Source organism: Panicum virgatum, chromosome 3N (genome assembly GCF_016808335.1).
Source record: "Panicum virgatum strain AP13 chromosome 3N, P.virgatum_v5, whole genome shotgun sequence".
Taxonomy (NCBI): domain Eukaryota; kingdom Viridiplantae; phylum Streptophyta; class Magnoliopsida; order Poales; family Poaceae; genus Panicum; species Panicum virgatum.
In genome coordinates, this window is record NC_053147.1 from 17782000 (window position 1) to 17806455 (window position 24456).

The 24456-nt window shown below is 44.2% G+C and overlaps 2 protein-coding genes across 5 annotated transcripts; one reads left to right on the forward strand and one right to left on the reverse strand.

The window, feature by feature from the left end:
- The first annotated feature begins 10257 nt into the window (after nt 1–10257).
- LOC120664757 (PH, RCC1 and FYVE domains-containing protein 1-like) lies at nt 10258–16262 on the forward strand. Of its 2 annotated transcripts, none has more exons than XM_039944071.1 (10): nt 10258–10480; nt 10712–10987; nt 11091–11177; nt 11277–11366; nt 11522–11608; nt 11984–12106; nt 12594–14630; nt 14710–14856; nt 15239–15639; nt 15803–16262. In XM_039944071.1, exons 2-10 carry the CDS (start codon nt 10970–10972, stop codon nt 15891–15893), a joined length of 3081 nt encoding a protein of 1026 aa, XP_039800005.1. In that variant the 5' UTR covers nt 10258–10480; nt 10712–10969; the 3' UTR covers nt 15894–16262. The 2 variants fall into 2 exon arrangements, with proteins under 2 accessions (XP_039800005.1, XP_039800004.1); XM_039944070.1 differs by having other exon boundaries at nt 10909–10987.
- Nucleotides 16263–17538: 1276 nt separating this feature from the next.
- Nucleotides 17539–22860, reverse strand: LOC120664759 (phosphatidylinositol/phosphatidylcholine transfer protein SFH8-like). 3 transcript variants are annotated; one of them, XM_039944074.1, is made up of 15 exons: nt 22707–22860; nt 22469–22557; nt 21531–21813; nt 21171–21267; nt 20803–21069; nt 20636–20713; nt 20382–20483; nt 20232–20281; nt 20056–20155; nt 19807–19905; nt 19601–19717; nt 19167–19293; nt 18339–18742; nt 18062–18136; nt 17539–17929 (listed from the first exon to the last, which is right to left on the reverse strand). In XM_039944074.1, exons 2-15 carry the CDS (start codon nt 22500–22502, stop codon nt 17912–17914), a joined length of 1851 nt encoding a protein of 616 aa, XP_039800008.1. In that variant the 5' UTR covers nt 22503–22557; nt 22707–22860; the 3' UTR covers nt 17539–17911. The 3 variants fall into 3 exon arrangements, with proteins under 3 accessions (XP_039800008.1, XP_039800006.1, XP_039800007.1); XM_039944072.1 differs by having other exon boundaries at nt 17539–17932; XM_039944073.1 differs by having other exon boundaries at nt 17570–17932; nt 19601–19714.
- Nucleotides 22861–24456: the final 1596 nt, after the last annotated feature.

The window sequence follows — 24456 nt, forward strand, 5'->3', positions numbered from 1 at the left end:
TAGCCGTTCGAAACCGGTATAACTACTGGTTTTGAATTCAAATTTGAGTTTGACCGGTTTTTACCGGTAACCGGTCAAACCGGACCGGTTAGCCGGAACTAGGCGTCGGCGGTTCGGTCCAAACGGTCGGATAAAAAAACCCTGGTTCTGAGTAGCCTGCTGATCTCACAGCAACCCTAGATTCACGAGCTCCGACGGGGTCCCTCCCGAGCTCATGGTTCTAGGTCTTCGCCGTCTTCCTGGAGTACCGGTCTGACCGGTCCGCTATACCTAGGGCTGGGCATTCGGTTCTAACCGAACCGATCTCGGTTCGGTTCCTCGGTTCTTTTGAAAATTCGGTTCCAAGAAAATAGGAACCGATCGGTTCTTTTCAGATATAGGAACCGACAAATTTCGGTTTCGGTTCTTTCGGTTCGGTTCCGGCTCTAACCGAAAGAACCGAGTGTTCACAGAATAAAAAAAAGATCTCGGGCAGTCAGGCGGAGGGAGCCACCGCGGGCTCGCGGCGCCGGCGAGCCACGCACGCGCTGGCCGCGCGCCTGCTGGGGCCTGGGGTGGCCGCCGCAGCCGCGCACGCGCTGGATCCGCGCGCTCCGGGAAGAGGAGGTCGACGGAGGAGCTGAGGAGGTGCGTCGTTGGGGTCTTGGGAGAGAAGGTGCGAGCGGCCGAGAGCGTCGTCCTCTGCCTCCTCCACTGCAAGACCTGCTGCCGTGAGCTCCTCCGGGGGCAGGCGCTGGGCGTGGGCAGCCGGGGTCGGCGAGCCGCGAGCTCTGGCCGGTGGGCGGTGGCGAGCGAAGCCCAGCTCTGAGGGCGCGCGTGGTCGGCGGGGGGGGGGGGGGGGCGGGGGGCGAGGGAGGCCGGGGGCGGGGGTCTACGGCGGCCGGGGGCGAGGGAGGCCGGGGGCGAGGGTTTGCGGCGGCAGGCGCTGGTGGTCGGGGGTAGGGGATGCGGCGGCCGGCGCTGGGGTTGAGGGTTGGGGATGGATGCGGACGTCAGTCGGTGGCTCGGTACGGGGGCCTGTGACCCTAGTTTGCCTTAGTTGGGCCGGTGCTGGGCTTGATGATTTAATGGGCTGGGGTGGATGTGCATTAGTTTGGTTCTTTCGGTTAACCCGGGAACCGAACCGAATTAACTGAGTAAATTCGGTTCCCGAGAAGAAGGGACCGAACAGGAACCAAAATTACTCGGTTTCGGTTCTTTCGGTTTCGGTTCTCGGTTATTTCGGTTCGGTTCTCGATTAAATTTGCCCAGCCCGAGCTATACCGGTCTAACCGGTCGGCGCAGGGAGGCTGCTGGTGTTGATCGTTTTGACGATCTTGCTGCGCGTTCTAGCGTGTTCGAGTGTGTGACCAGATTTTGCGTCAACACACTTTTTGGCGACTCCGCTGGGGACAGATTAATCTAGTTTTTAAACCGATCTATTCTAGTTCTAAAAGAAGATGGGCGTCATCACCAACCTCGACGAAGGCAACATCTCCATATCTATCGAGGAACTCAGCGAGGAGGAGCGCCAAGAGTACTTGGTGGTCAGGGAGCACTTCAAAGCACAATTCTTAAAGGGATTCAAGAAAAATCAGCAAGGCCAGGTCACGAGGGTTCAAGACTTTGTGATGCCCTCCTTCACGCTCAAGAATAAGCAAGTCGAGGTAATAAGCAATGTAAGCACTTCATCTTCCGACTTGTTATCCAATTATCATCTATTATGGATAAAAAATTGCTGATATATATAAGCCCATGAATGATTTAAAAGATCAAATAGATATCATGAAAAAAGGCAAATCCGTAGATGATAATTATGCTTTCCAAACTGCTAATTCATCGGCTACGCCAGCATCTGTTCAAGAACCACTATATGGCATGCCGACGAACTATTTTGCTGGGCAAACATCACCATTGCAGCTGGTACAGTCGAATGCGGCTGGACTGGTCAAACCGGTCCAACAGACTGGTCAGACCGGTGCGATGGTGGTCAGCCCAGTAACATCTACACCGAACACGTCTACTCTTTGCTCGGCAATCCTTAGCCGAACCAATGAGATGACAAATTATGTGCAGCCTTCTCCTTCACAAGAATCTGGTTCTCCACATGAACCGATTTTTGTTAATGTACATGAAAATTCTGCGGGACATGCACCGATAAGTTCAGTTCAGAGGATGGTACAAGATAATCCTATAGAACATCGTCTTACTTCTGTAGCACAAGCATCCACGAGTGGTAGATGCAAAGCCGATCCCGCTAGGTTAAAAGAGGATCCGGCTAGCGCGATGAAAACTAAATTCGGTGTGGATATAGGTAATTCTATATTATACCAAAAGCCATATCCTGCTGAATTTGATTTAGTTTCTTTTCCTGCTGGTTGGTGTGTTCCTGATTTTGAGAAATTTAGTGGTGATGATAATAGAGCACCTTGGGAGCACATTGACCAATATATCTTACAACTAGGAAAAACTGGTTTCCATGAGGCTTTGCGCATTCGCTTGTTTTCATTATCTTTGACTGGAACCGCTTTTTCTTGGTTTTCTTCATTGGCCCCGAATTCTATTCAATCTTGGAATCAGTTGGAACGTAAGTTTCATGATCGTTTTTATAATGGGCACAATGAAGCTAAACTGTCGGATTTGGCATCGGTTAGGCAAGGCCAAGATGAGCCTGCTTCAGATTACTTCCGAAGGTTTAAAGATATCAAAAACCGATGTTTAAATTTAACAGTTTCTGAAAAGCAATTGGCTGATTTGGCTTTTGATGGTTTGCATTCTTATTTGAAAAAAGAACTCGAAGGCTTTGAGTACCACACTGTTAATTATTTGCACATGAAAGTCTTGAGTTTAGAATTTAGACTCCAGAACACAAAAGATGTCCATAATACTCATCGGTCCATACATGTTGATTGTAAATCTGATTCGGACGATGAGAAAAAGGATGTTGCTGAATTCATATGGCCATCAGATGCTAAGCCATGTTCTTGTTCATCGCTTAAGCCGATTCCAAAGAATCGGCAAGAACAAGCTCGTTTCACTTTTGATGTTTCTAAGTGTGATCATATATTTGATGAATTGTTTATAAGTGGAAACATCAAGTTGTCTCATGTCATACCGCCGCTTGAGGAGCTGAAGCGGCATGCATATTGCAAGTGGTATAATACTTTTTCTCATGCAACTAATGATTGCAATATCTTTCGTCGAAAAATCCAATCGGCCGTTAATGAAGAACGATTGGTAATGCTTGAGGTAAAAGATGACAAGACATCATTCCCTGTCCATACGATTGATTTGGATAATGTCAAGGTTCTCATTCGGTCGGAACAAGCCGAAGGAGCAAAAGGGGAAAATATTATCATTGGTGAGCCAAGGCCGAAAAATATCAATGACAAGATTCAGGCTAGGGAAGTGACGATGGAGAAGACTCCTGATGGAAAGGAGTCACTAAAGATCACTGTCAAAGCTTCAAGACCCCGGGGGCAAGAAAGTTGCTCTCAAAAGACGAGTCGGCCTGCAACTCAGGCACGACCGGTCAGACCGGTTGCCTCAACCGGTCAGACCGGTCAGACAAAAGGTCGGCCCAGAACTTTCAAGCCTAAGCGCCCGGATGGAGGTACTCGGAAGGTTAATAAGTCGAAGGTGCAGGGGAGTTCTACAAAGCAGAAGCTCACCTTCGCTCAGCTACTGCACAAGTACACAAAGGCCGTTCCAAAAGACCGGCCACTAAAAAAAGGACCAAGTTCACCTTCACGTCAAGGCAAGCATTCTTCTCCTAGGGGAGAATCCAGCAAGCGTGCACTACATTATTCCCTTCTCAGAAGGTGTATGCTACTACGCTGTCGGCGTCACCGGCATCGGGTTTTTCTTATCCTACATGGGGGCATGAAGGAATTTGGATGTATTGTTATCCAATGCTATACCCACCATCTCACCATAGGGAGGAGGATCACAGAAGACCTGTGTTCGGCAAGGTTGCACGACCAGTGCATGACCAATTGAGATCCAACCAATCAGGTTAGAGGCGGCAGCCTGCACCGGTCAGACCGACCGGTCTCATCAGAGGCCGGACAAAACTCATTCTCCAAGACAGGTTTACCGTGTCAAGGAGAAGAAAGAAGAGGTACAACCCACTATTGATCCAGAGAAAGCTAAAGCCGATGATATTGTGCAAATCGGCAATATCAAAGTGGTTGTCAATGATGCGGGTACAAGACCGATCGTTTTTGGTAAATCGGTCAATCCTTCTATTCAAAGGCCGATCATGGCTAATGATCATGAGGCTAGCAGCAGTAACTCGACATCAAAGTACTTTCAACCAAGATGGTGTCCTTCGGGGTTGACTCGTACTCAAAGAAGGAAGCTGCAGTGTCTACATGCTCAGGAGAAGAAGGAAAAAAGAGTTCAAGAGGCTGAGGGACAAACAATCCGACCACTACAGACCAATGGTCCCTCAAGCCAAGGTATGGAGGGTCAAAGCAGTTGACCAGCCAGCACGACCGGTCGAACCGCCTCAGGAGATCGGTCTGACCGGTACAAGTGACCGGTCTGACCGCCCAGAGCAACCGGTCAGACCAGTTGAGGTTGCAGTAGAACAGAAAGCCGAATCGGCAATGTCTGTTTCGGTTCTTTGCGATGGAGAAACACCGCTAACATTCTCGGTACAAGGTAATGAGGAGCTAGTGGATCATGAGGCTACACCAAAAGAACAGCAATATGAAGCTCGACGACATTTAAGTGCTCGAGGGGCAAAATATTGGGAAATGATAATTTACCTCATGAAGTTTCTATGCAGCAGATCAGTTTGCAAGGGGCTCTCAAGACTTTGATAATGTATTTGAGGTCTTGAGCTGGTTGAAAATTGCAACATCAGTGGATAAAAGCCGAATTAGAAGTTTTTCAATTCGAGCTAGAAAATTAGCAAACTATTTGTAATAAGGCATATTGATGCTCTTACTTCTATTCTTCGGTTAAAGAATGAAACCGAATTTACTTGGGGGGCAGAATAGCAAGAGGTCTTTGAAAAGATCAAGGTTTATTTGTCTTCACCACCTGTGCTCAAGATGCCTAGGAGAGGGGTTCCTTTCAGGCTTTATGTGGCTGCTGAAGACAAGATCATTGTGGCTGTTTTGACTCAAGAAACCGAAGACAATGAGTATGTCATCACTTATATAAGCCGACGACTTATTGATGCGGAGACAAGGTATACTCTTACTGAGAAGTTATGTTTGTCTCTCTATTATGCTTGTACTAAATTGAAGCATTATCTACTATCTAGTACTTGCATAGTAGTATGTCAAACCGATGTTCTCAAGCGCATGTTACAAAAGCCGATTTTAAATGATAGAATCGGCGAGTGGGCTTATGCTTTAGTTGAATATGATTTGGCTTGTGAATCCTTGGAATCTATGAGAGGCCAAATCATAGCGGATTTCATTGTTGAGCATCGGATTAATGATAAGCATGCTTTGGGAATCGGCTATGTTACTTGCACACCACAGAATTATATTTCGATAGATCGGTTTGTGATGATGGTCAAAGAATTGGTGCTGTCTTGATTTCTCCAAGTGGTGGTATTCTGAGTTCTCAAACCGATCAAAGGAGGATTGCATAAATAATCAAGTTGAGTATGAAGCCCTCTTATTTGACTTGGAATTTTTGCAATCTACGGGCGTGAAACGTGTTGAAACCTTTGGTGATTCACTTCTGATGGTGCAGCAAGTATTCGAGGTATGCTAATGATATAATGGATATTTAAATGCATATCTTGACAAGTACCTCGATATTATTTCTTCCTTCAACGAATTTGTTATAAGATATATACCAAGGGAAGAGAATGGACAGACTATTGCTATGGCTAAGCAAGCATCTGGCTAATAAATTATGAAGAAATATTTTCATATTCAAAAGCCGATGCAAGCAAAAGCCAGGTTGCAGGATCTGGACGAACCGGTCCGACCGGTCGATGCTACCGGTCTGACCGCCTAGACCGGTCTGACCGGTCATGAGACCGGTCTGACCGTCCAGACTGCTGGAGACACCAATTCGGCTATGAAAGGTGATTCATCACTAAAGCCGAAGATCAGGACTAGAGGGTTCCTGTAATCTCCTATCTAAAGATCTTGGTCGCGGTGTAGAAAAGGATATTTGGTGGATAACAGTTAAAAATGTTTTAGTCAACGATAAGCTCTATCGTTGAATAGCCGAATATTTATTTCTTAAACGTTTGAGCTCAGATCAGGCCAAAGTTGCCATGAGGAACGTTCATGAAGATATTTGTGGTATACATCAATCGGCTCCAAAGATGAAGTAGTTGTTTAAAAGAGCCGATTTGTACGAGCTTGCCATGATGTCTGATTCTTTCAAGCAGTATAAGGGATGTGAAGAATGTTAGTGGTTTGCCCACTGTGTTGATACATCCTATTATCAAATCATGGTCGTTCCGAGGTTGAGGATTTGGATTTCATTGATTAAATTAATCCTCCATCTTTAAAGAGTCATTGCTTCGTGTTAATTGCTACAGATTATTCTACTAAATAGACTGAAGTGGTTCTTTTGAAGAACATGATTCACAGCCGAGATAATTTATACTCAGGCTTATCCTACTTGCACCAGATGACATGGTCATACACACTATCGTCATTGAAAGCAAGAGGTGATTAGTGCGTAGGTGCTTCTCATTGTTCAAGTGTATTTTTGGGCTTTGAGAAATGTTTCTTGGCACGCAAGCTTTACCAAGAAACAGGGGGCATATGTTGACACCCAAAATTGGCACGATTCAGATTTTCTGGACAATCTGGACAGACCGGTCAGACCTCTCTTCTAAACCGGTCAGACCGGTCTAGATAAGTTTGTCAAATGGACTACACCATTGCGTAGATCTCGTCGAGACGATCGAAATGCATATATAGAACGTCCAATTTGGAGTCCGGATGAGGGAGTTATGCCTCCCGAAAGACCTGCACCTCGGTCTGACCGGTCAGACCAGTCCAGAGCGGCCAGACCGGTCAGACCGGTCCGAAACGCCCAATCCGAGCTAGTAGTTGTATTTTGACACGGGATTTGATAGAGTTCCGACTTCTAACGGGTACATACCTTCCCACCCTATATATATGAAGGGCCACGGCCGATTGAGGGTAATCCCAATCGATTCACACATTTATCCTTTATTTTTTACCTCCAAACCCTAACTTTTCCAACCCCATCTGCTGTTCTTCGCTCGTCTCTACGGCGTTCGAGGATGTTCTGAGTAGCCTACTGATCTCAGAGCAACCCTAGATTCACGAGCTCCGACGGGGTCCCTCCCGAGCTCTTGGTTCTAGGTCTTCGCCGTCTTCCTGGAGTACCGGTCTGACCGGTCCGCTATACCGGTCTAACCGGTCGGCACAGGGAGACTGCTGGTGTTGATCGTTTTGACGATCTTGCTGCGCGTTTTAGCGCGTTCGAGTGTGTGACCAGATTTTGCGTCAACACTAACAACATCCCGGAGAGGGACCAGACAGACGAAAGGCAGCAGGGCAGTGCATGGCCACCAAACTGTACCCACAGCTTGCAAAGTCTCAAGCCAAGCTTGCAATTGCGTCCATGGTCCAGATAGGCGCCACGCCGCAGCCGCGTGCGGCGCTCTCGGCTCTTCATTTGCTCTGGTTTGACGAATACCATCATCACCTAATCTGACTTTCTCAGAAGGTGGTTGAGTCCCCGGGATCTGAACTAACGCAAACCGCCGGTCTGATCATCAGGCGTAAGGCCTGCGTCAGGCGTCGCGTCACCCGGCGAGGTCAGCAGTTCTCATCAGGTCAGCCCGGCCCGAGAGTTCTTGGAACCACGGCGCCAGTGCAGGAGGTCCCGTATATCTTCCCTGCGTCGTCAGCGCTTAACTAGCATCCCCTGCTGTTGACGGTGGCCGTGCGTGGCGCACAGAACAGAGTTACGGGCCCTCTTCGTCTCCCGTGTCCTTTCTCCTCTGGCAGCTTTCCAAGTCAATCCCTTCTCGTTTCAGAACTTTCCGGCCGGGTCATTCCTGGCTGGCGCGGTGCACCGTGCGAATGAGCGTCCGCCGGTGAAGGTTGAACCAATACCCGTAGACTAGTGTATTTTTTTCCCCCGGTCCATAAAGCACGAGCTTATAGTAGTGTTGCAGCACTATGCCAGTTACTATCTTCCTGAACTGCGTTGGTTACGAACGTTTTTTTCTTTCTTTTTCTTTTTTTCTTTTTTGAGAATCGTTGGTTACGAACGCTGGGTCGGTGGGTGTGTGCTGCAGGCTGCAGAATGGTCTGAAAGTCTGAAACCGTCGCCTTTTGCAGCCCGAAATAAAATTACTGTCTACGACACACATGTCCTTTCCTTTTCTTTTCCTCCGTGCTTATCCGGAGCGGCATCTCGTTTTGCATCTGCCCGTTCTTCAGGAACAGCCAAACTATGGTGAGAATGTTATCCTACTTGTGCGTGTTGAGGCTGGCAGTGTGAAGGTGGCAGGTGAAGACCGGCGAGTCAAGTCAACCGTCAGGTGCCGGGTTGTGGTAACGGCCGGAGGCAGGCAGCACGGACTCGCTGACCCTGGGTTCGTTGTAGTTGTAGTTGTAGCCATCAGGGTCATCACCCATGAGCTCACATTAGGGTCGCGTTCTCGGTGTCTTTTCTTCCGTGGAGTTTGCAAATGCGAGCTTGCGAACCTTCGTTTGGCCTGACCATCACTCGTCGACGGCGGAGGTCGTAGCTACCGCTACTGCGGTAGGGAACGTGTTTTACGTGGTCTGTGGAAGTACATACATGCATGCCGTGTCTGAATCAGCAACCCTGACACTTCAGACGCAGCGGTTCTCTGCCTGCTGTTGGCAAACCGAATTCGGTGCTAGATGCAGAGTCTTTCTTCTCATCAGAACTTCGTTATGTACTGTTGTTCAGCAAAAGGGACTTGGTATGGAAGTGACGATCTTGCCCTTAAAAGGAAATTGAAGAACGATGGCTCGCGAATCAAGAGCCTAGACTTCAATTTTCAACTTCAAAAATATAAAGTATTTGACAAAATGTGGACATGTATGCAAAGCTTTCTTTTCCCGTTTCTTTTTCTTTTTTCTTTTTAACCAGAACATGTATGCAACGCAAGCTTTGGTGGGAAGAAGACGGGCCAAAATTCGGAACCATTGCGAAATGAATTTGCAAGGCCTGCTGCCGGGTTAAAAGTTGAAAGGCTATACCCGATGAGAAAATTGGAGGAGAACCCAACAAAGTTGGATATACATATACACCATACAAATGATGATTATAATCCAATAAGGAAAAATATGATCTACTCCCTCCTTTCCAAAATATTAGTCGATTTGACTTTGTTCCATGTGCATAGCAAAATTTATGTACCTAGAAAATCTAAAACGACTAATAATTTGAAATGGAGGTGCATAACAAAAATTATGCATCTAGAAAAGCCAAAATTACGAATAAATTAGGATAGAGGGAGTAGAAGTTGGATTATGGGATTCAAATCTTCATAAAATGCAGTAGAAAAAGAAATATAGGCACATCATGATAATAATAATAATAATAATAATAATAATAATAATAATAATAATAATAATAATAATAATAATAATAATAATAGGATTAGAAACTACTCCCTCCTTACATATTTATAAGAGATAGTATAATATAGTACGTTCTCCTAAATAATATTTTGACCATTCATTTATCATGTATTATATTATTTATAGTTATAAACTTATAATTATAGTAAAATATTTTGATTACTAATCCAATCTTATAAAATTGCACTATAAAAATAAAAATTAATAATCAAATTATTGACCAAAAGATCGTAAAATTTAAATTTTAATATGCGTGTGCACCTTCTAAATAAATAGATGGAGGGAGTATATCATGTCGAGCGCAGAACTGGACCATGGTGTGTTTAATTCACTTTGCATTTTGCGTTTTTCAAGGGAATCTTCAACATTTGAAGTACTAAATGTAGACTAATCGCAAAATCTCGTCTGTAAACTATGAAATGAATCTAATGAGTTTAATTAATCCATTATTAGAGCATGTTTACTGTAGTATTACTATAACAATTTAGTGTCCAATCACGTCCTAATTAAGCTCATTAGATTCGTCTCGCGATTTACAGTCTATTTGTGTAATGCGGTTTATTTTTTGACTATATTTAGTACATTATGCAAGCTATTTATAAAAATTTTACATTTTACCTTTAAAGCATCTAAACACGGCCCAAAAATGCCGTACGACAATTAGCCCTTGTTCTACTGGGTGGGTTCAACGCGACCGAGTTCAACCGAAACCACAGGCCACTCGTTCCTTCCCCAGCTATTGTAGGCTCCTCTCCCCCCACCCTCCCCGCCGAACACGCCTCCCTCTCCCTCCATGCAGATCAAGGCATCCTTCCACCGCAGCTGCGCCCCTCTCCCTCCTCTGGTCGCCCTCGTCCCCCCTAGACTGGCGTGGAGTGGAGATCCTTCGGAGTTCCGATTGGTTTCTTCTCTTGCTGGTGAGGAACACGGGCTTGCTCCGATTGGGTTGTGCATTTTGTGATTCTGTTCTGCGGAGTCTTGTTTTTGTTTTGAACCCCCAAATCCAAATCTTTCGTTCTGCCCGGAATGGAATTCGTGCTGCGTGGGTGATTACTGTTGCATTCTATTTCATTTTTTATTTGCATTATAAGCGCAGCATTGTTAATCTGTTCTCATGGAAATGTCAAACCGTTTCAATAACGTTTCAGAAAAAAAAATGATGCCCAAGATTTGAAGGATCTATATGCGCAAAATCACATATTTGTTATTGTGATCAAACTGGACATATCGTATTGTTATTCACTGTATAAATTTCTCTGATATCATTGAGAACGACGTTTCATGTCAATTTGATCTGAATCCCATATTGTGATGCCGAGACCCCAATGTTACTCTGGATGTGCAGTTGCAGGCGATCCAGACTCAATTCCTGAAAATATATAGGATGTTGACATGTTACTGTTTAGATGACACCAGATGATAATGTGAGTTCCAAAACGCATTCCTTTTATTCTGTTTTGACTGAGCACGTGCTTGTGTGCTAAACAATTGGAAGTATAACACATACACCTTTTTTATGTCCCCAAGGCCCTTATAACTCTCAAGAAAGGCAGCAAGCTTATCAAGTATAGCCGGAAGGGAAAACCCAAGATTCGTGAGTTCAGACTTTCTAGTGTAAGTTCTTACGTGCACTGTTTTATAATACAAATCTTAACTCCTCAAATATCTCTTTACATTAAAGAAATAACATCCCTTGATGGTTCTGCATTACAGGATGAAACAACATTAGTTTGGTATTCCCACAACAAAGAGAAGTGCCTCGTACTATCTTCTGTTTCTAGAATCATTCCTGGACAGAGAACTGTAAGCCGAAACACCACCTTACAGTTACCAAAGAGTTAGATGGTTACTTTGCTGCTATGCAGTCACAATTAAAGTTTTTAATGACAGAAAAATATTATGGCATAGGGTCTCAGACATTTCAAATGGACATAAATGAATTCATCTTTTTTTGCCAGGCTGTTTTTAGGAGATTTTTACGCCCTGAGAAGGACTACCTATCATTTTCTCTGATATACAAGAAAGGCCAACGTTCCCTTGACCTGGTAAGATGTAGATGTTTTGCTCTCCTTTTTTCTAACGAAGTAGTGGTAAAAACTCGGTGTTAAGAGAAGGAGGCCATGAGAAGCTACCTAGTGCAGCTGGCTAGTGTCCTTGGGAAAGAGCTAGCGGACCAGGGTTCAAATCTGTGGGTACCTCGATAACATGAGGGTTCAAACCTGAGTGTTTGGCAAAATGTGGGTACCTCGATGAGAACTAGTTGCAAGTTTCATTGAGTTTTTGGCCAACCAGGGTCTGGCGCCCCCTATTTTAAGACAAAACCAGGGGATCTCATTTTCCTGTGGTCGAGTTCTTTGGGTATATCTTATTCTATGATGTGTGGAAGACATTAGTAACATGGGATTCTAGCTGATCTACAGGTTTGCAAGGATCAAGCTGAAGTTGAAGTCTGGTTTTCAGCACTTGAGACACTCATTACTTCTACTTCAGGCCGTAAAAGTTATTCGACTGATGGTCCAGGTGATAGGTTATCAGTTTCTGATGTGAGTTGGTATTCTTGAATATTGGTCACATTGTTTAAAATGAAATCAAATATGTTATAATTTCTCTCTATGCGGTCTAGTTTAAGTATTTGTGATTGGATTCAGATTTCATCACAGTAAGCTTTATTTTGAAGTCTAGTTCTTTGAAAAGCCAGCACTAAGATGCCTGAGAAGCTGCATTTGTATTGTATTGTGGCACACACATAAATCATGGCATTTTATCCTACTTAATTTTACAAGGTTATACTTGTTATCTAGAAGAGACTAACTTAATCGTGGATGCGATTTATGGCTGTCAGACAAAACAAAGCATGGAGACACCGTTTGGTTCTTATTTCTTCTGTGTATTAGCTAGCCTCTAATAAACTACTGTTACTTAGTTATTGTTTATCCACTTAACCTTCTTGTTTCAGCTGGACTCTGCCTTACCTTTGGTCAAAGGTTGCAGAATCTTTGAACTAAATGTTTCTTTCCTTTTTCTGTTCAGGAAGTATCACATTACCAAGATAGCAATTTTTATGATACGACAGTAGATATCGCCTCAAGTATCACACGTACTTTTAACTCTGGTAGTTACAGCACAACCAATTCTGTCAATTCAGCAAAAGCAGATGTTGGATCGGATCGTGCAAATATGCTAAGAGCAAGTACAGACGGTGGCCGCATTAGTATTTCCAGCAGTGTTCCTAGTTCTTCAAGTCAAGGTTCTGGACAAGATGACATTGAATCCCTTGGTGATGTTTATGTGTGGGGTGAGGTCTGGACTGATGTGATCCCAGCAGAGGGATCCTCAAACTATTTGTGCTCCAAAGCAGACATTTTAGTTCCCAAACCTCTGGAATCAGATGTTGTTTTGGACGTACAGCAGATAGCCTGTGGTTCCAGGCACATTGCTCTGACTACTAGGCAAGGAGAAGTATTCGCATGGGGTGAAGAACTTGGAGGGCGGCTTGGTCACGGGACTGATGCAGATATTAGCCGTCCTAAACTTGTTGAAGCCTTAGCAGTTTCAAATGTAGAATATATTGCATGCGGGGAGTTCCATACTTGTGCTGTAACTGCCTCTGGTGACTTGTACACTTGGGGTGATGGATACTACAATGCTGGATTGCTTGGACATGGTGCCGGAACTAGCCACTGGCTTCCAAAACAAGTCTCAGGACCCTTAGAAGGGATTCAGATTCTGTCTGTTGCATGTGGCTCGTGGCACTCAGCACTGACCACGTCAAGTGGGAAAGTTTTCACCTTTGGTGACGGGACATTTGGTGCTCTTGGACATGGGAATCATGAAAGTGTTGCATACCCAAAGGAAGTCGAAACTTTGAGTGGATTCAGAACAATGAAAGTAGCCTGTGGACTCTGGCATTCCGCAGCAATTGTGGAGACCAATAATCAGACAGGCGTGAATGTGGTGTCCAGGAAGCTATATACCTGGGGTGCTGGGGACAAGAATCTCCTAGGTCATGGGGATAAAGATGCTAGGCTAGTTCCTACATGTGTTCAATCTATCGTTGATTATAATTTCCATCAGGTGGCCTGTGGACATAGTATGACCATCGCCCTTGCTACATCTGGTCATGTTTTCGCAATGGGAAGCTCTAGCAATGGTCAACTTGGGAATCCAAAGTCTGATGGTAAACAACCTAGCCTGGTACAAGATAAGTTATCAGGTGAATTGGTTGAAGAGATCGCCTGTGGTTCATGCCACGTTGCAGTATTGACTTCACGAAGTGAAGTATATACATGGGGGATGGGGGCCAATGGAAGGCTGGGGCATGGTGGTGTGGAAGATAAGAAAAAACCAACCCTTGTGGAAGCATTAAAAGATCGTCATGTTAAAAGTATAGCATGCGGTTCAAATTTCACTACCTGCATTTGTATACATAAGTGGGTTTCAGGTGCAGATCAGTCCGTATGCTCAGGTTGTAGGCAACCATTTGGCTTCACAAGAAAGCGACACAATTGTTACAATTGTGGGCTTGTCCATTGCCATGCATGTAGTTCAAGGAAAGTACTGAAAGCTGCTTTGGCACCTACTCCTGGCAAACCACATCGTGTATGCGATTCATGCTTCATGAAACTGAAAGCTGCAGAGACCAGCAGCAGCAGTTCATATCACAAAAGGAATGTCAATGCCCGTCGATCCGTTGATAACAAAGACAAGTCAGAGAGGCCAGACATAAGGCCTTCCAGGCTTGCAACAGGATCACCAGCAGAACCACTCAAGCAAGCTGAGACAAAAGCAGTTCGAAATGAGATAAAACCAGATCCCATGTCCATGATGAAGGCATCCCAAGCTCCTTCCATGTTACCTTTTAACAATCTTGCTTTTGGTGGAACATTTGGTCCAGCTAGTCTAAAGCCCATGGCAATGGCAGCTGCAGTGCCAATGGCCATGCCTGTGCAACCATCTCCTTTCACAAAGAAGCCAAATCCACCTGCAGCAACTCCTCTCTGTGGTACTGATAACTTGAAGAGGACGAAAGATGTGCTGAATGAAGATATAACAAAGTTGCAATCTCAGGTCTGTTTTAGAATACTGTATATTTTGCCACTTTTACCATGTTTAGCCGGCGCTAATAAATTTATTGAACTTTTAATAGGTTAATAAATTGAAACAAAAATGTGATGCCCAAGAGGAGCAACTGCAGAAATCGGAAAGAAGAGCTGAAAATTCTGCCTCTATAGCTGCAGAAGAGTCTTCTAGGCGTAATGGTGTCTTGGAATTCATTAGGTTTCTTGACAATGAGGTACAGTATTAAAATAGCTCTGCATGATAGATAGATAGATACACAGCTCTTGAGCTTGGATGATGACATTAAGTGCCTACCCCCTACCATGCTGCGTGCGTACTTGAGACCCAATAGTCTACCCTTTTATTCTATTCCATTTACAGTACCAAGACTTCTATAATCCAAATAAAATACAAATAGGGGTGTGCTTTAATGATGTTGAATGTTGTGAATGAAACAAGCATAATGGTGAAAGCATTTATTGTTAACTTGGAACATAGAATAACATGAATCAATATAAGCTTTGTAGTAGCTCAAAAAACAAGGGTCGTTTCCCTGTACATGTTTACCGGATCTGTCTTGGATGATGCTCACTGTATCACGTCCGGTCATTCTTCAGCTCAAGAGTATTGCAGATAGGGTGCCCAGTGATGCTGCTGACAGCTTAAAAGCCTTGCAAAGCCATTCAGAGAGGTTTCTTACTGGGCAAGGTATTCATCCACCGGAAGTCACAGGTGCCGATAGACATGCTACGGCACATCAGAGGTCAGCAAGCATGGGCAGTCTGGTTTTGTCTCAGGATGGCAGCACTGGAAATGCTGGTAGCTCGGCCGCTTCCTTGACGAGTGAATCTCCATGCCACCGTATCATGGAGAACAGCTCGAGAGCTAATGGCGACTTTGCGCCAAAGCTTAATACTCACGGAGAAGTGCAACTGATCGAGCAGTTTGAACCAGGGGTGTATGTGACACTCATCCAGCTGAGAGATGGTACCAAAGTATTCAAGCGTGTCAGATTCAGGTAACCTAGTTGCCGCATACCCTCGTTCTGTACATGGCATTAATGTCCGAACCTTCTCAGGTCCAATCACTTTCATAGTACATCCAAAGCACTCCATAACTTTCGCTTTCATAGTTTCCAGGAGCTGATCATTTACTCTCCTTGTTTTTCCCCCCACGATCAGCAAGAGGAGATTTGCGGAGCAGCAGGCCGAGGAATGGTGGCGGGAGAACCAGGAGAGAGTGTTCAGGAAATACAGCCATCCGACTAACTAGGCGTCATCCAACACAACATCCCGGCATCGTGAAGAAGTATGATCATCCACCTTCTGAGCTTGGTTGCAGACGAGCTATTGGATGATGGCGCTTTGATCGGTGCTTGAAGGAAGCCAAGTCCTGGCACGTTGATTCGAGCATTGCTCCTGCGGCTGTGTTGCGGTGTTATAAATTACTAGATTAGATTGTGAACTGGGAATGAAGATACTGACATGTGTGTTCATCCTTCTTTGCGCCTGCTTTACCGAACATGGCGGTTCGTGGTGCCTTTCCTGACAAAGCGACAGTAGCTTGCTGTGAAACCTTTCTTCACACCTCAGACGATTTGCTGTTTTTCGCAATTTTGATATCCATTCATCCTTTTGTTAAGCCTAAGGGTATATATAATGTTTAAGGTAGTACTATTCTTCAAGCAAATGCATGTATGCTTTAGTCAATCTGTGCCGCCACGTGTACGTACTTCAACTTCGATCATACGTTTAGTCCCGCATCGGCCGCGCAGGTGGGTTTACCGCCAGATATAACGCGCGACTCGGAGACCTCCGCGCGGTTGCTAGCACATCTATGGCTGGGCATTTGGGTTACCCGAAAATTTCGGGTTAAGTTTTTCGGGTTTTTAAAATTTTGGGTTCTGAAAACTGCAATCCGAAATTCGCTAGAAATAATCAAAACCCGAAAATTCGGGTACCCGACATTTCGTACAGGCATCGCCGGTGAGGGGAGGAGTGGATGGGGGCCGTGGGCGGTGGCCTCGTCCTCTCCCCGTCCCCGCCCGGATCTCGCCTCCTCCCCTCCCCATCCTCCGCCGCCGCGAGCACCGGTGCCGGGCTGCCGGCCGGGCCTCGCCTCGTCGGCGCGATGGACGGCGGCGGGGAGCCGCTGCTCGTGCCGTTGGGCATGGGGCGGCGGGCGATGGCGCGGTGGGCGGCTGGGGCGGCGCGGCGCGGGTAGATCGGGTATTTCGGGTACCGTGGCCCAAAACCCGAATTACCCGAACTAATTTCGGGTACCGTGGGCTGAAACCCGGATTTGGGTTCGGGTTTTTCGGATTCGGACTTCGGGTATCGGGTTTTTTGGCCAGCCACAAGCACATCTCATCTCATGTTTGTAATCTGCCCGGTGGCGCCTCCCGCAAAGGTGCGCGCCACGCCACCTCGACCTGCGGGTACTAACACAAATCTCATTGGCTAATAGATTCCGCTGACGATGGAGGGAGATGAATATGATGATGGCTCTCCAGCCCAACGCATAGGCGCCATCCTGCAACAGGTACCGTACCTCAGAGAGGGAGAAACCATGGGTAATTTCAGGAATTCGCTAACCGATGAACAGGCAATTCCTTTGCAGGCGGCAGCCTTTTTTTGGTGGTTCTGGTTATCTTTTAAAATTTTGTTTGTTTCTTATATATATGTACAACAGAATTGATTGAATATTTCCTTCTTTTTTTTGTATTTGAGTGCTCGTGGCCCACGCAGAAATTTTGGTAGTTCCTGGTGACGTTGCCAGGGGTTGCAAATTTGATTCGTGCCAGCGCATCGGATTTGATGAATACTCCAACAACTCCGATGAACTGAAAACATGACAACAGCCCTGAACGCACCAAGCACTCAACAAGTCGTACACCGCGGCAGATGCAGCACGCAGCTCAACTGAAACGGCAGCACACAATGTATTCATTGTCAGCACGCTATCGGCTTTGCGACGATGCAACCATGATTACAGCTACAGCTTAGGCTAGCGCAAGTGCTAGGTACCTCTTCACAGGGTAGAGCATACAGTACAAAACACCTTGGCCTTTGGGCTTTCGTGTCCTAGCTCGTCGAATGTGTAATAACAGACATGAAGAGCCCGAAACATGAAGGGGCCGAACGGCACGCCTATTATTTACTACTATCAATTACACACTTGAGACTTCTACGGACCAACAAAATATACATACATACAACACATTAGCCGCAATCCAATATACACGAACGGCTCTGCGTGTCAAGAACAGCTAGCTGCTCCGCGCCCAGCTCTTAGAAGCAGAACTTCTTCTTCTGCAAATGCCATGCACATACAAGTGACTAAGATTAGATGGGGCAGAGAACCATACTAGAAAGAAGTCATATATGTACATCTTCAATGATGGAAAAAAAGGAATTGAGCGTGGGAGATCTGTAACGTACACGGAATTTGATCAGGTCTTGCTTATCAATGTACGCGAGCAGCTCGTCCTGTCGCATCAAGGCATCATAGAGGGCCTGATCATGGATATGGTTTAGATAATTAGTTCAGAACCTCGACACCTTATTTGTAAAAAAATGGAAAGAAGTCTTTCCATGTAAATGCAACAGATGACATCGTCTGTAGAGTAACAGCCAATTATAGTTCTGTAGTTTATGTTGTGCCGACTGAGACCAATCAAGGACATAAAACCTGCAACTTTGAACAAAATAAGCTTACCTTCTTTGTGGAAATTAACTCAGCCTCCAATGCATCCACACGGCGGACGGCTGCATTGAGCAATTCTTCCTTTTCAAATGGCATCTCAGACGGCTTTGTCTCAAGCACCTGCACCTTGTCCTCCAGCTCACCTAGCCGTCTCAGCATAGATGAAAGCACATCCTTTTCTGTATAGGATGGGGCAGGAGACGGAGGTCGGAACTCCTCCTTGTACTCCAGTTCTTGAGGATACTCAACATGATAGTCATCATGCTTAACAGATTGGTTAGAGATCCTTCTAGCCATCTTGCTTGGAACAGAACAGAGCATGGCAAAAAGGGTCATGACCAAGACCGTCAGCCACGTGATTATTTGAGCTCGAAGTCCTTCGAATGTGCCAGGCAAATTTCTCAAGGAAAATGAACCTGGTGGTGTGAGAATATAAAGGGTTTAGTACACAAATATAGAAAATAGCTTTGTGCATATGCAATTATGTATCACATGTTGCTGTAATTTTGAGAGCTACGTCCTTATACCAGAGGAAACTTTTCGGTTGTTTTGTAAGCTGGGGCCTTTGAAGTGCCTTCTTGAAAAATGAAAGAAAAGAACTAATCGATCAAAGGATGCAGCTCAAAATTGATATGAATGCAAGCACATTAGCATAATGATTAAAATGTCAAGGATTGACAAGTACATCAACCTGTAGCTACTTTTGCTAGTTAATTATCTATCCATAAATAGTTGAGCATCTTGGGTGGGAACAAACATGGACTAGGAGTGGATATAAGTTTGAACAAAAGTCAAATGGATACAAGAGCTTGACAATAACTATATAACCACATAGCATACCAGAGGAAGAAGCTTGTAGACTAGCTCTGGGACTACCCCATCCATCATCAACAACCTTGTCCACAACAGGAATGCTTTCAATTGAAGCATGAGCAACAGATGCTGAAGCATGTGCGGGCAATTTTGACTGGAGATAGCAACAGAGGTTACCCATCAATAACTATGCAATAACAAAAGTGGCAATAGCATTTTAAAGAAAAAGGACCCAAAGTTACATTCCATACATGTTTGGAATGGAAAGCATACTGGGTTAAAAACTTGTATTGCTAGGAAAAGAAAACGTTTACAAAATATTACTCAGCATAATTTAGTGACCTGTCATCAATAACCTTTTGGCCCTTGGTGGTGTTTATAGCCAAGATGTTACTGATGCAGATTATTTTAGTCATATCATTATCAGGTTTTTAATCATACACTAAGGGTTAGCCACTTGCCTCCTCGTGAACAGGGGTCAAAATAGGGTGTGTGATCAGATTCCTTGACGCCGTAGGAGATGTTACGTCTTCCACTTCAGACCCAGATTCAGCAGATGCATCACTGCCTTTTCTCTGCTTCAGTAAAATAATGGAATAAGTACTGAGTGAGGGTTGAGAATCATGTCTCTAAAAATTTCTAAAGTAAAGCATTTTTATAGACTTACAGCTGGGTACTCTGGCCTAGCATAACTAATTATCTTTCCATCAGTGCTGGATATAGTCACAATTTGCCTTCCGTAGTTTGCCTCGCCATTGAGAACTCTCTGGAGATATTCAAGATGCATCACTTTAGTACTAAGACGTTTTTCTCTAGCTGGATATCTCATCTGGAAACATCTCCCTTTTATTCTCTGATGTTTAATCATGTTTATTTTTCACAAGATTGGGGGTCGTTATGGCAGGATATTTATTACCTTTATTATTTCGGGATCCTTCCAAGGACCTTTGTCAGATTTTTGACAACCTCCATGTTCATCACACTTGCATTTACCACCAAGAAATTCCGGCAATTCACTGCATGCATGTAACTAACAGAAATTAGGATGGAAGCCGCCAACACAAATGTATGGCCAAGAAAAAGGATACTGACCACTCATCAATAATTTCAAGCAATTTATGTTGGTACTTATTCCCAAGAACCTTCAAGAGAAAATGAGAAATGATGAAGGGTAACTATAATGTGTATAAAAGCACTCAAGAAAGATGCAATCAAATCATTGCTTAACAAAGCATTACATACATGAATCTTGGAAGCAGTTTTTGGATCAAGGAACGATTTTATTGTGTTCCATAACATCTTGAAGCCTTGGCCAGCATTAATTATATACATTCGGCACAATGTCTGTAACAGAATCCAAAATGCTTTAGGAATTCAACAATGGGCCAAGATAAATATAATGACAAGAAGAAACTTTGAAGTTAGTAAAATTATACATGGAAATATTTCATTGAAAAAGTTTCAGATGCTGGACTGAAATTTGTCGGGATATCTACCTCTGGGTAGTTATCACCGTCGATCTTCTGCAATCGTGCGACTAATTCCCTTGCAGATTTCGAGAAGTTCTTGAAACCCTTCATTTAAATAAAAGAAGTCTAGAAATATTAGTGATGTGGCTTTAAATATAATGAACGATATTTTGCTATGACATAATGTGACATACCACTCCTTGCACATCCAAAATAGTCGTAGAAGAGTCTATGTATTTTTTTGCAGTAATTGAGCAAGCTGGAAATCTCATCTGGAAACATCTCTCAAACTCCTTGACATGGTATCTCACATACCGATCGATGGTTGTTACCTGCACTAGCTTGTTTGCATCAACTTTTCCTATTAACTCTATGTAGATAGGTCTACCCTCTTTATCCACCCCATGATAAAATTGTGGGTAATACTTTGTAACTTCATCTAACTCGGTGTAGTCAAATTCCTGAGGTGTAGAAACCAATAAGGGTCAAAATACAGAAGTTACTCCGAGCAAGACTAATAAAGATGACATATTTTGATACACCATCTATATTTCAGCTTTACCTCTATTTTGTCGGTCCCGAATTCCTTCCTCCACCTAAGCATGTCTGACCACATATTCTTTGCTTTCTCAACATCAAATTTCCGCGCTTTTAGGAACCTGTAATGTGAATGAGATCAAATGAGAATCCCACTCAACTAAGTTGATAGCCAATTTCTTTCTAGACATGATCCCTTAAGCGCATAAAGTTTATTGGTGCAGACTGTGCAAGCCTACGAAGTTTATTTTGGGGCTATTGGGAAGGTATGTAAGGGGAAGAATATATGCAGCGTAAAGATAAATCAAAACCTGTGAACAAGGAACTCCCTGCTCTTTTGAAGGTTCTTTGAAGGAAAAAAAACTGAAAAAAGTAAGTGTTGTACCTCAACATCATGTGATAATCATCATGCTGTTGTGGCAGCAAATCCTCATCAATTAAGCATTGCCGAAATGTCTCGACATCTTGGAGCTCTTTAATATCCCTTATGTCCTTGATGGAATCCCTAGGTTCATTTTTCTTTTTGCTTCTCCTTCTCAAGGAATGCCTGAATTTATTCCCCGCATTAATTGCTTTTTTCTTGAAAGAGCCAATTTTAGTCTTCTTATCTCCTTCTGAGTTGTCTGCATCAGATCTGCTCTCTTTCCTTTCATCGTTATGTACAAGACCTTCAAAACATGCACATGCTGTCTCAATTTCCCATATCCATATCAAAACAAAGAAAGCTATTTTTTTTTGAAATAACAGTAACCGATAGTTGGGTTCGACTAGACAGCAAATGATGCTTTACAGGTAACTGGAACTGTAACCCGTCTGTTACATCAATGCTAATCCGGAAAAGGGCAAGGGGTTAATACAGGTATTAACTTATTGGTTTGTACATGTTACAGGAATTGATACATGTATTAACTTATTGGTTTGCACATGTTACAGGAACATTGCTACATGTCGATTATCAGCATTCAATGACTTGGGTTCAAGTTTGTGGTTATCCTTGATGATTAGAATCGAGAACCAGCTTCGAGCATCAGCTATAAGGTCGTCTAATGAGACCAGGTAAAATTCAGGCAATTGGCAAATAACATACTATATTGATTTCTCCCCCCTGTAACAGAAGTAGGTTGGGGTTTCTAGCCTCAAAACCAATAAATCTACAACCTTGTATCAGCAATAATTCTTATGCCTTGCGGACTCCGGTAATAGCATCTGCTAATATATCAATTATTTATCTTTCAAAGAAAGAAGGGAGAAAATCGACAGCATCTGCTAATTCGTTGGGAATCGATTCATAGTGTCCCAAGGGAAAGAAGCGCTCATACTCACATGGCCTAGCAAATCGATCGAGGGGTCCTGACATCCCCTCCTCCGGCTCCAAAATCGGTCCTCCGAGCAAGGCCCAACCTCAAAATCACCTGCAATCGGCAATTTGTGCGAAAAGCACTGTGATTAATGAACTGCGCGGCAAACGACGAAAATCCAAACTATTTTCCAATCAACATGTTTGATAAATTGGTGCATGGGCATGGATAAAGCAGCTCGGAGGATTTTGTGGGGTTCTTACCTGTTTCAGTTTTGGATTTCGGGAGCTGATTTTGTCCAGGACCAGGAGGGAGACCAACCTCTGCCGCTCTGCATTTTAATGGGTGGGAGACTCGGGAGGGAGAAGCGAGGAGAAGGATTCCAATCACTTCTCAAGTGGACCCGGCTCATAGACTCGAACCAGTCGAATGACCGAGCAACTGTAGGACGCCCCTGTGTTCGGTCCATGGACCAAGCTCACCCAGGTGTCTCTGGAAGCGTATAGCGGCCCGATTTCGGGGGGCCCACACGCAGTGTCTGCAACCCGTAGACCGCGTTCAAGGAACGTGTGCCCGTGATGTGACGCGTGGACGAAAGTTTGGCCAGGTCAGACTTGATTTGTTGGAGGCGTTGGACAACTCCTAAGCTGCTGATTGTTCCATAATCATTATTTGGGAATGGAATTCTACCTGCATCCAAAATAAAATATATACGATGCTACTTAGGTATTACAGACCACTTCAGTGCTTCTATCATTTTTATTTTTGTGTGTTTCAAGATGTACTTACTTTATGTCGTGTTACTTTGACCGATGTGGTTATTTTTACCTTGGTATAAAATTTTGCTGTTTTTCTTGATCAGTTGTGACTGCTGCCATGTTGCTAAAATAGTACCGAAAATTTAGTTTGAATTCTTGACCAGAACAACAACAAATTTTGTCTGCCAATACATACTGGTTACCTTACATTAATTGTCGCCTGTTCTTGAACATACAAAGAAAAAAAATGCTAATATGTGGGCATGTGGTCTGCTCGCAGCTCATGATCATTTCACCTTGGTAATTCATATTTCAATCAGGCACCGTAACTTTGAACTCTGTTCCCGTGGCATTAATTCCCTGATAACTGTCAGTACGGTAGGCTGCCATTGTGCTCCCTTCGGCTACAGAACAAACAGATAAGCTACGGAGCTGATTGACTGCTCGCTGGTATAGTGGTATGTGTTTTCTGCTGGCATCAACACAGCACAGTGACCAAACAAATGGGCAGATCAATGGGGTCGGAATCGAGGAAACTTTTTGTCCACGTCTTCCATTGAACCTATGCTACCTACCTGAGTATCTTTAGTTGTTCCACTGATTGCAATCATACGTGAACCCACGTTAAAGCAGGTTTTGGCTGTCATCAGTCATCACCTCACAGGCTCACACAGGAACGGGGTTGTTGGTAAATCAAACAAGCTTGTTGTGTGATCTGATGAAAGCCTGGAGCACATAAGGATTAAAAGAGAGCATATGCTTTGCTATAAAAGATGTGTATAAATATATTGTAGGACCGAGCAAGAAGCACATGCCTTGACGGATATGGCCAAATTCGGCTGAGTTTTCCCACCACTGGTTTTGTTTATAAAACTTGCTCCTTTTCCCTTGGTGGCAAATGGCAATGGCAGTATAGTCCAAAGTTTTGTGAAAGCGATAGAGGAAGTAGAAAAATCCTACGGCGAATTCGAGTTTAAAATAACCCGGTGGGGTGATCTCGTGGTTTTTGCCGGTGATGGAGACATGCACAAACGATATGATTGGTCGAATCTTGCAATCTCGCTTCAATGTAATGTCAACGCTTGGCGTTTTGATCTATGAACCAGCTTCCTGGCAGCAACCGAGCTGTTCAAAGCCACGTACCCGTACAATGATTAATAAATTCTGCCATATTTTGACACTATGATATAGGACACTTCCTATCTACTAACAGCATCTAGCAAAATCATTGCTCCATTTGTCTGAATAGAAAGAT